At 41.1% G+C, this 12,472-nt stretch overlaps 1 protein-coding gene across 1 annotated transcript; it reads right to left on the bottom strand.

Annotated features, from left to right (window-relative positions):
• Positions 1-743: 743 nt before the first annotated feature.
• Positions 744-1,911, bottom strand: LOC148041776 (uncharacterized). Its single transcript, XM_087688720.1, has one exon. The coding sequence runs from the start codon at positions 1,805-1,807 to the stop codon at positions 1,244-1,246; it is 564 nt and encodes a 187-aa protein (XP_087544846.1). The 5' UTR covers positions 1,808-1,911; the 3' UTR covers positions 744-1,243.
• Positions 1,912-12,472: the final 10,561 nt, after the last annotated feature.

Here is a 12,472-nt window from a genome sequence, read left to right as displayed (position 1 = left end):
CATGTGCATACGGCCATAATGTCACTAGGTGCATGTGATGCTAATAAACATGCTATGATGACAATCTATAATAGTAACTATACATTTCCAAACAAGTTGTAACTCTCAAAAGATCAAGCTTGAGGGAACTAGAACCCCTTACGCAACCTCTTTGTTGGCCCCTAGAGGTGCTCCATCCCTCACATTAAGCCCCATCTCCAACCAACCAAAAGGATGCCCTATGAATGGTTGAAAGGATAAATCATAATTAAAAGAGATTTGCAGACTAAGCCTAGGAACAATATACACACTCTACCAACATACAATCTAAAACCTTGGTCACTCTAAAACAAGCAAGCATATATCCATGAGAGAGCATGCAAGGAGCACTTTCCCTTATAATGTGCAACTTACATGATTTACACATAAGAAGCTTTCCTTCCATGTATACCTTGTTTTGAAATTGCCACACATCTTTATAAGCCACATGCGAAATGATGAGTTCTTCTCTTACGTTTGTAGGTAGCACTATGTGGGACGGGAGGAGAATGTACCATCTCAAGCATATTATGGCTTCATTGCTTTGATCTCTCACAAACATCAAAAGCTTGCACTTGTTCAAGGAACCATGTAGTCATGTTGGGTGTTCACTATAGAGTTTCGACTAATGAAGTAGTTCATAATTCCCTTCCACATTAAAGAGGTTAGGGAATTTGTGAATATAGGAAGATACAAATGGCTAGATTAGATGGATGTTAACATGATTCAAAATGGATTTACTTGTACCAATTTGCAATCTGATCACAATAAATTTTGAGAGAAGTGAAACAAACGACACACATGTACATTAGAGTCTAGCTCGGTTTGCACTTAGATGATACAAATGTTTATTACATGGACAATTGCTTCACGATGTGTCAATGCAAACCACTTGTGCAAAGAGGCGAGCATGAGAGATTGTCTTCTAAGTGCACATTTATTTAGCGCATCGCTTTACATTGCCTAGTAAAGAACTCATAAGAATGTCACAAGCTTTTGTTTCGTTTAATGTGAGTCCATTTTACTGACCGTTTATTTTGTACACCCACCCCTTCGAGTAGTTGGTGCCGATAAGGCACCTCCTGTGTGTGTGCGCGCGCGTGTAGCTCAGGTAGCGTGAGAGAAGTCCGCTTCCAAATGACGTCACAGGCCCGAGGAAGGACCAGGTTCCTCTCTTTGCAATGCTGAGTTACGCCAACCCTGGCTACTGTCAAGATGGCAGACGCTAGGGTTTTGCAGAAGGAGCAGGGCCGGCCATGGCATCTTCATCATCATCGTCATCGAGAGATGGAGCTCTGTAGGGACGGGTACTGAAGACAGCGCGAGGAGGGAACACGCGGCGCGAGGGGGAGCCTGCCATGGTTCCGAAGGGGATGAGCAGGGGGACGCTCCCATCTTCATCACCGTCTTCTTCTGCTGCTGCTGCTGACGCTGCTCCAGCAGGTGTCAATGGAGAAGCTATGGTGGGAGGTTGTTGCTGCTGCTCCTCGTATGAAAGGCTGCGCAAGCGCTGGACAAGGGACCTGAGGCGCGCACGTTGGGCCCTGGCCTCGCGCAGCTGCTGCTCGCGGCGCTCCGAGATCGCCTGGCGAAGCTGCCGCCTCTGCATCCGCCTCCATTCTCTGTCGGAAAGACCCCCCTCGTGAGTCCGAGGTCCGCTCCCCATCATCCTCACACCGCCATGACCGCTCTTGCCCCTGCCGCCTGCCTCCAACCCAAAAGGAAGAGAACGAGGAGGAAGAAGGGGAGATGGCCTGATACACCAATAGCCCTGCAACGAACACGCCATGACTCATTCATCGAGGATGATAGATCATCTAGTCTCTCCATTGACTTCACAAAGAGCGCGCCTATGTAGGTATTTTCTAGAAAGACGAACCACTTCCTTAGATTTCACACAAAAAAGGGAACAAAACTACAAATTTATATGGTAGGGGAGATAGTAGACACCTTATGAGGGGGGATTCATACCCTTCTGGATGAAATTTATTTCTAGGACAAAATGACCGGGATTGGTTTAACATACGTCGATCAATATGTAAATAAAATTCAAGTCATTTTACAGCCATCAAGAAGCAATTGGTTTATAGTGATGCGGACTCACTCTCAATGCATAACTTGTTAGATTAAATATCATGGGTCGCTTATTTCTTGCATCTATGAGAGTTGGGCACGTATTACCTATCTCTTGATATTTTTTAAGCAGACACTATTGTCAACATTGGTGTCTAGCAAGTGGGATATGTGCCCTTGTTCTCACTTGTCATTGGGATGATTGTGAAAGGCCCCTTACTAAACAATATTACTTACAATGCATCACCCTTCTTCAATTTCAATTGTTGGCAATTGAATTACTTTTTTCAACACAATCCTTCCTCATGTCAAGGAAACAATGAAATGTAGAACTATAGCTAACAAAAATATGCCTTTATTAGGTGATAATGAGGGACTTATAAAACTCACATATGTGATTCAATTGCATGACATGTTTTCAATTTGAGATCACTAATAGGAGCGCTCTATTTTATCCCCATAAACCATCAATCAAACACTTGTGTCACATTTGGCTCCACTTAAGATTCTAAAACATGTCGTCAAATAAAGCATATTTATTCATTGGCTCCTCTACCAAAGTATTGCATGCTTGAGTACAAACACCCTTAGAATGTGAGCCAAAAAAGAATGTTTTTTCATTGCCTCAAGTACCCTAGTATTGCATGCTTAAGCACATATACCTTAGAATGTGAGCAAGGAGAGAACGCCTTGAGAGATGTCATTTTTAAAATGCATGCACACACGCAAATGCCACAAAATATGGTATGATTGTAAGATGCCAATGATCACACAATTATGTGTCCTCAATCTATTGTGTACACGTGCGATCAATATTTTATGGATCTTGGTTCACAATTGCCTCTTTTTGTGAGTAGATTTTTTACCCATGTTTAGTTCGTTGTATGTTGATTAGAGGTCAAGTTTCTCTTGACATTCATGATGCAATGGAGTTTGATATTCTTGAGGAGGAGGTTATGGATGTTCTACAACACCTACCCAAGGACAAAAGTCCAAGATATGATGGACTAACAAATGAATTCTTTGAGAATTATGCCACTCATTTGGCAAAACTGTTCACAATAATGTGCTCGCAGCTTTGGGCCACTAGAGTTATGCATGCATCCTAGAAGGGGGCATTATTAAGTTGATTCTTAAGGTCCCTTCGATATCAATGCTCAAACATTGGAGACTAATCTCATTGATGGGTACCATGTATAAAATTTTCTCATTGGAGACTAATCTCATTGATGGGTACCATGTATAAGATTTTCTCCTAAGTTTTGGCTAGTCACCTTTGTAAGCACCTCCCTAATATTGTATACCCTCATCAGTATGGTTTTATAAAGGGTAGGAATACTTTGCATTATATTATGGGTGTTCAGATGGGCATTCACTATGCATGGCATTCTCACTAGGAGATCATACTTATATAGTTGGATCTAGAAAAAGCTTTTGATTACTTAGAATAGTCATTTTTGACACAGTTCATGCAAACTTTGGATTTCAAGCCTTGCTTCTCTATTGGAAATCTTAGGCATGGCCCTTCCATGTGCATCTCAAAGTGGTGCATGCAATTATTCTTCCTATGCTAGCTTACTTGCCTCTCTTGCCTTAGTCCAATGGTAATTTGTAGGAAATTATATGAGCTATTTTGTTTTGTGCTTTGGAAGGATGATTCCATCTAAGCTCGCATTACCTGTCAAGGTCATATTTATACAAAAAATTTCAATTGAATTCTCATAGCAATTAACCATTAGTTGGAGGTGTTGTGTTTTGGATTGGGAGACTCATATGGTTGCCCTACACTCATCATTGAAGACTAGGGTGTGCTCCATGGCAACACTGAAATTCAGGCCTCTTGGTGGTACACGCTTAATAATGATCAGCTGGTTTTTCTTCCATGCTTGTTTATATTGACCTATTTGATCTAATCTTGGAAGTTTATGCTTTGAGAGGGGGTTTAGCATCCACATGAGGATTTGTTGCAAGTAAACCCTTTTCACGATGAGTTGTTGGATGTGTCCAAGCTCCTCTATTGGGAAGTAAAACATGATAATCATCTTAGAGTTAATCAAATGGCTCCTTTGGTATCGGTCACTATTGTTGATGCCATACTTTCTTCATGATGTGTCCTCATGTCATTCCTCACTATTCGTCGGCCTTTTTTGAATCCCCCTTGGCCATCATGGATTTTGGAATATGCCTATTTTGCATGTGTAGGATCTACAACCTTTTCCTAGTCCTATTCTTGATCATCCCTGGCAAGATTGGTGCCTTGCAGGCTAGTTGCATTTGGAGAGACCTTCTAGCAACCAGATGTATCATTTACTTGTTAAGGATCGTAATTGGCTACCAAATAAACATGATTCAGTATGGGATCTCCATAAAAGTATATCTTGGTGGAAGCAAGGCACAATCAAACATCTAACCCTTTAGAATAGTGTTAGCTTGAGTTCTAACATGCTACTAAGCGAGTCATGATTTGTTGACTCTAGTCCTAAATAATCATGTAAAAAGGCACCTTAATTATTGAGTCCACTTGTTCTTATAATAGGATCATTAGGATCACCACCTACCTACTTTCCATCCAATGCACGTGTCATCTTTAGTTTTCTAACTAAGTGTCCTACCACATTTTGAGCACATACAAAAATAGCTTCCTTAATTAGTCCATCATATGAGGCTTATTGAATGTCGTTTATGTACATACACAAAAACAATTGAAAACAATAATATCAGTAAAACACATATTTGAATACAACTTGCATAGCTTGTGTAACTTGTCCCCATCGAGACAAATATCCAGCCACCAATGCCTCAACCCTTCTTAGGTTCCACATTGCCCTCATTTAGAATTGGGCCTTTTGATACCCACATATCAAGCTCACATGGAGAATTTTTTCTCAATCTTAGGATTGGACATGTAAATTGCCTACACAAGTAGAGCCCCATAAATTCCCATGTTGCCAATAAGAGGGAACCTTTCTCCTATGGATGACCTCTTGCCTTACTTATGGGACAACACTCTAAGCAAAAGTGGCTCTTAGTGAGAGAGCCTTGGCAATGATCTTTGGGGTGTATGTCAATGAATCAACAAAGTCCATCTAGAATGCGTAGACCCCAATAGCAACTTTTTCAATCAAAACTAAAAACCAAGAAAAACCAAGTCAATGTATAAAATAGTCCCTTTAAATCATTTTTTTCGACTTCAATATCATACAACTACATAATTTTAATCATTGTACAACAACGTACTTTCAAACAGTTATGTGGTACTCAAAATATCATCACAATTCTAGCCATGAGAAATGAATACATGCTTGTGATTTTCATCTTATCTACCTCCCTTATGGAGGTCTAAAAACAACCTCTTCAATGAGAATCTATATTTAGTTTTGATAGTTGCTAAAAGGTGTATATTGGGAACTCCTTAGCTATTAAGCTCTCAATGTTAGTTTGATTGCATTCATTCAAGAATTTATGACTACAATGATTTATAAATTCAACAAGAGTTTGGATTCTTATAGTTATGGCAAGAGAAGGTATATGGGATCCATGGCCTCTATCTCTAAGGGGGTTAAATAGAACTTAGAGGTCTCCTTATTTCTTAAGGTTTCCATCATTGACAAGAGCTCTCATCTTATAATGACACAAGGTCCTATGTACTTGGAGGAGGAAAAGTGATGAGGGAGGGAAGATGATGAGCTTTTTTAGGGAGGGAGACAAAATTAGCAAGGGGGGGAAATTGTGGGGGCGGCTCTTATTGGGGAGGGGTTTGGGGCTAATGGGGCACATAAGCTGGGAGGAAGGGTGGATAAGTTGATTTTTTTTCTTTGTTTGTACAAGTGAGAGGGGGTTCATATGCAAGGAGATGGAGGGAAATTTGATCCTCTCACCCTCAAATAGATCAAGTTGTCTTTATCTCAACAAGAGCTAGGAGATTAAATTTGCAATTGCAATTCAATGATCTATGTAGCTTTATTACTAGAACATGTTTTTGTATATGCATGGTGGAAATTGGATCCAAAGGACCCTATCCTTAGTATGTACCTACTAGGAAATATAAATTTCTTAACATTTACTACCTTATTAAGGCTAGATAAAATATTCTAGGAACTTGAATGTGTTACTATAATTTGTATTGTATCTTGAAAAGTTGGATCATCCTCTAGTTTGTTGAGAATCAGCAATCACACTCAAACAGCCTCTTTGTATGGAGTCTCAGGGTCAAGGATATGCAGGCTAACTTATCCCATATGCACAATGGTGCCTACTGCAGTTTCCTACTTTCCTATAAGGCATTGTACTTGCTTCCTTTCTTAATGCAATGATAGTACTCTTTTCATTTCAGTAAAGTGTCAATGTCATTGTCCACATACACAAGATTGTGTTTATGAGTCCAAGTCTCAATCTTGGAACCTAATTCACTTGTGTAACAAACAGTGTCCTTTCCATCATGAGTCTACACTTCTTTTTTCATCCTCCATAGCTTCCGTTTTTTGCCATGCTCTAGATCCCGCATTTCTCACATGGTATCAGAGCCCAGTTGGGCATGGCATTGCTTGTCTAGCCTCTCTTGATTCCTTTCAACCTCAGTCTAGCTCAATGTCAGCTCATGACTTCATCTCCCAACTCTACTCTCACTGAAGCTTCCATGGCAGCCATAGCCAGTAGCACCCTGTCAGATTGAGCTGCTTATATCTCACTCCACAGGTCAAATCTCTTGGAGCTTCCTTCTGGAAAAGTATTCCCCAACTCACAAAGCTTCCCTGTATCACATCAATCCAGGACATTGGACCATCTAGAGCTCAGCATTGTGAAAATCCTCAATCTCTGCTCTATGACTGCCATAGCCAGACAGGACCTACCTTACTTGGAGCTTCCATAACTCTTCAACCAGGCCATTTCAGCCCACGATTTCTTCTAGGGAGTTGTTCCTCTGCTCAAGGCGCTTCATCTTAGCACAACAAATAACCACATTGGCAAGCTACAGCTCTGGCATTGCACAAATTCGACGTCGCTGCCCCAGACTGCGCCGATTCTGTTCGCGCCCCCTGCGTGCTGCATACTGTCCACGATTTTGACGATTATGATAGGGCTTTGGTAGCCCATGAAATCAGCTTCCTAGGCATATAAAAAATTTTGAAAATGATCCACTGTAGCTCCTGCAATCAGCAAAAAACCAGGCCCCTGTCTCAGAAACCCTAATTCCACCATAGCCAAAGCTTCAAAATTCTAACATTTTTTCATTGTTTCTCTCACTGAAGTTATCAACAGTGATTTTAATCACTGAGCAATACTCTCTGAAGTTCATTAAAGTACTGTCACTCATATCTGAAGGCATCAGCATCAAATCAAGAAGGGGAAGATCACTTGGATTTTAAAAGAGTAAAAGACTTTTGCAGATCTGGTATTCATTGACACTCAGTTAGTGTTTTTTAGCACGTGTCTCTCAACCAATTCTTCTGTTGCTCAAATCTAATAAGTCTGAAGTTGATTTGCTACTGTTCCCGTAAATCTAACATGGGCAAAGACTCTCCAAATGCTCGATTCAAAGGAGTCGGGTTTCACACCTGGCAAACCCGCATCAAGCTCATCTTGATGAAAAAGGGTCTCTGGGCCATCACAAATGGCAAAGAGAAGAAACCTCGGGACGCGGACCTTGCAACTACTTGGCAAAAAAATGATGGCAGAGCTCAGGCCATTATCAAACTGGAGCTAGACGACAGTTATATCCACCATGTGGATAACTGTGAGACCTCACAGGATACATGGAAAAGACTTGACACCCTGTTCGGTGCACAATCTAAATCATCAAAGTATGGTCTCCTAATTGAATTCTTCAGGCTTGAAATGAAGTCCAGCACATCACTTGCCACACATCTTAATTACATGGAAGGACTCCTAACCCAACTTGCAGGAATCAACATTAAAATGGATGAAGATGTTTGCATCGGTGTTCTACTTAAGAGCTTGCCTCCTGAATATAATAATGTATCAACAACTTTAATCAACATGCCAAATCCTGAACTTGTTGATATCCAGGCATCACTGTTAGAAGAAGAAAAGAAGCTAAAAACTAAAGAAGAACCAAGTACCTCTAGAGATGAGCATGCATTATATGTTGGCAACAGGTACAAAGGCAAGAAGGATCAGCTCTTTTGTGACTTCTGCAAAAGGACCGGACACACCGAGAAGTTCTGCCACGCAAGAAAGAGATTCCAAAAGGCCTATCTAGTCGCAGTCAAAGAAGAAGAAGAAAATGGAGCAAAGGAAGAAGAAGAAGATGAAGATGAAGACCACCAGGATCGGAAGGACAAGACTCATCAGTCCTTGTACTCTCATAATTCTGATAGACTGTTTTAATAGCCTTGTATTTTCCTTGCCCTAATGCTTCCTGCCATAAGCTTTGTAAACTCCTTATGTAACTTGGCATTACAGTCCCTGTACACTTTGTGAGGCCCCTGTTACAGCCTCTGGATGTCCACCATGTTTATGGTACCCACACTTAGCTTTTTCTGCGACAGCCTCTGGTGTTTTTGCCATGTTTGTGGTATGCCCACACTTTGCAGGTGGTTCTCATTACAGCCTCTACACACTTTGTGCCTTTTCTAGTTGTGATTGAGGAGGGGTGTTGAGAATCAGCAATCACACTCAAACAGCCTCTTTGTATGGAGTCTCAGGGTCAAGGATATGCAGGCTAACTTATCCCATATGCACAATGGTGCCTACTGCAGTTTCCTACTTTCCTATAAAGCATTGTACTTGCTTCCTTTCTTAATGCAATGATAGTACTCTTTTCATTTCAATAAAGTGTCAATGTCATTGTCCACATACACAAGATTGTGTTTATGAGTCCAAGTCTCAATCTTGGAACCTAATTCACTTGTGTAACAAACAGTGTCCTTTCCATCATGAGTCTACACTTCTTTTTCCATCCTCCATAGCTTCCATTTTTTGCCATGCTCTAGATCCCGCATTTCTCACATAGTTCACCATAATATCCAAGGTTTAGCCTACATCATTTTTGTGGTTTCTTTTACTTGATTACTTTTCATCTCCTTGAGCAATTGTAGTATTCCTCCTAGAAGTGTCCTAATTCATTGTATTAGAATCATTAGTGATTAGGATGTCTCCTTTAAATGTGCATGAACTCGCCACATTTGAAGTATTGACAATCATTTGGGTTAATTACTATGAGGACCATGGTAGTTGACCTTGGCCCTTTTTGTGACATGGATGTCTTCCTAAAAAATAAGATGGATTACATTGCCTCCTATCAGAGGCTTATCTCATATATGAGCATCTTCCACATCACTCGATCTTGGATTTGAGGCAGGTATCCAAAGGCTTGTTAACCCTTAACAGAACCTAACTTAATGATCAATGGAAATTCGGAATGCATGCTTTACCAATAATATGCTTCCAAGGTTAAGACTACCTATCTCAAATTGGAGAAGTCATTCATCTTTATTGAATCAAAGAAAAGTAGGATATATCTTCATTGTACCACTGTCTTAAATGGTTCCCAAGTTGAAGAAACTTGACTATGACATGATCGTGACATCACTGCTCCACCCCTTAGGTGTAGATGGGCAATCATCGACTCATGTGTAGCACAAATGCCTATTGCAAAGAAATAATCATCCATGGTTTCAATCCAAACCTTAGTGTCTGTCTCAACCTTGGATCCTTAGACATTGAATTCAAATGCCTTAACTTCTTTTAGGATCAATTTCTACTCTTAAAGATCAATACCATTATTTTAGGTCATAAATGTTAGCTTAGACTTGCATCACATCTTTAACTCCTTTATTGTGAAATTAATGACATTAGATTACTCTATGTTAGTTTTTTCTCTAATACTACATGTAGCATACCCATCCTAGATAGGCTAGAGGAGGCAATTTTTTAGTAGTAACTCAAGTACCTTTCCATGAGCAGCAACATTGGATCTTTATGGATGCATGAACTTAGTTAGTTGGGTTGTGTCAATTCTACCTCATATCAAAACATCAAGATTTGATCACTAGGATCAACCTTAGGACCCCGACACTTCTATAGTCTTTCTAAAACAATAATCTAACACCCATCTAAGAAGAGTCATTTTACAACCAATCAAAGATGAGAGTAGTTAACAATGTACTTGGTTCAAAGAGAGCATGAAATGAGGGGTATGTAAGCACCAATCCCTCTATCATAGCATATTTTTGATAGCATAGTCACACATTTGACCCCCCTAAAACAATGTTAATTGGCTTCTAACCTATCACTTCGATGGTCATGATCAATTGGATCTAGTCCTAAATGATCATGTAGAAAGCCCCTTGATCATGGAAAAATCCACCCAACTTATAAGATCTACCCATTCTTTAGATGGGGTCATTGAGATCACCATCTATTTGCTTTTCACTCAATGCACCAATCATCTTTATTTTCCAATTAATTGTCCTACCATGTTGTGAGCATCTATGAAACAAATTCCTTCATCACTCCCTTATGCAAGGTCAACTGAGTGTCCTTTAGGCACCTACACAAAAAAAATTGTAATATCCCTCCCAAGCCGTTGCCTGCGGGAATAAGACCCCCCCCCCCCCCCCCCTTGTTTATTAAAGTTAATAGAAATTTTTTAAACCTCCCCCATCATCGCCGAATAGGTGGCACGTGGGGGGGGGGGGGGGGGGGGGGGGGGGCGGGGGATGATGACGACGCCAATGAGGGAGGGAAGGAAGCAAGTCGATGATAATGAGGGGGGAGGCCATCGGCCTACTACCCCCCTAGCTCCCTCAACAAGTCCATGGCCAACTGGGAGGCTGCGAGTCCCCCGCTGCCACACGCCACAGTGATAGGTGGTGGGTGGGGGAGACACCACCACTCCACCTCCTCCCCACAACCCCCCCCCCCCCCCCATGGCAAAGGAAGGGAGGGCTCAACATGCTGACATAAAGGGGGAGAGAGAGAGAGAGAGAGAGAGAGAGAGAGAGAGAGAGAGAGAGAGAGAGAAGGGGAGAGAACCTTCTAGAAGGTTCTCCTTCTCTTCCCCTCCTTAGAGGGTGACCACACACTTATCCTTTGACTTCTTTCCCACGAGACTTCTCATTACACCGCGAGTTTTCTCCCCCCCTCTTCTCGAGCAAGAGGCTACTGAAGTCCCTACAGGGGTTATGTCTAGAATTAAAGAAGGTCCAGAATGGCCCCCAAGTGGAGAATGTCATGTGCCGATGGCAATCCCACAACCCATAACGAAGCCTCGGGCGAGGGCATCACTGCCGATCCAACTATGGTACTTGTCGTAAGCAATGTACTTCCAAATTGATAGATGCTTCCTTGATTCCCACATGTGATACGTTAGGTTTCGAACTTTACCACATGAGAATAGTTCGTTGAAAAAGATAAACTTCGTCTCGATTATTCGAAGGATTGAGTTCCCAAATGCATTTTTTTGACCTAGTTGCTACGCGACAAATCCATGCACAACATAAGTTGCATATAAGATTCTAAAGTATTGAGCATTCATAAGACTTCGATTAGTCTTTACTTAGGACAATATTGTTTAAGGTTTGTGAGGGTTATGCACATAGATGGTACATGCATGGGAAAGATTAAACCAAACATACATCAATGGTACATGAATTGATATTGCATTAAAGTCTTGCATCCAACCTATGAAGGTTTTGCATAAAGTAATGGTCAAGGAGTTTACCTTGTGCTACCAAACCATGAGTTGATTACAACTCGCACAATAATTTAGGGATTATTTTACATTGGAAGATAGTCTTGCATCGTTACAAATTTGTATTGCTTCCATTGCCTTACGAGAAAGGAAGATAAAGTCAAGTTAAAATTCTGCATAGTATCGCTCTTTGATCCCAAGGGGGAGAGAAAATATGCGATGGAAGGGTTATTGCGACTATTCTTGCAATGTTTGGGAAAGAATACCATGGTTTTGTTGGTTGATCGAACAACACCCTAAATGCTTTTACAATCAACTAAATTTTGGATTGTGGTTTGGATGATTATTCCAAATGCTTGTGATTGATGGTAAATTCATGGCGGGGGTCTGTGATGAGGACAAATTTCCATGAGGATAAAGGAATGTTTTTTCGAAAGACGACATTAGGACTGATTGCCTTGGCTGTGCCTGATTCTTAAATGAATTAATTAAGGATATTTTGCATGGGTGGATCATCTCCAAGACCGCACCGCGAATTAACCCGAGAAGGGTCATGCTCAATTCACGGGCCGAATATTAAGTGGTGAAAAGGCCAACCATGGAATTGGTGTTTCACTCCTAGGCATGTTGTGGGTCAAGTGGAGCTCTGGACACCCATTGCTAAGTCCGGAATGGAGTTGAAGATTGTTGTGGCGTGGCCCCAACGTCTGTGGCATTGGAAGATCC

Source organism: Lygodium microphyllum, chromosome 1 (assembly GCF_053477565.2).
Source record: "Lygodium microphyllum isolate KBCC chromosome 1, Lygodium_microphyllum_v1.1.10, whole genome shotgun sequence".
In the NCBI taxonomy this organism is placed as follows: Eukaryota; Viridiplantae; Streptophyta; class Polypodiopsida; order Schizaeales; family Lygodiaceae; genus Lygodium; species Lygodium microphyllum.
The sequence above is the reverse complement of the archived record's forward strand: the minus strand, read 5'-3'. Positions and strand labels throughout refer to the sequence as shown.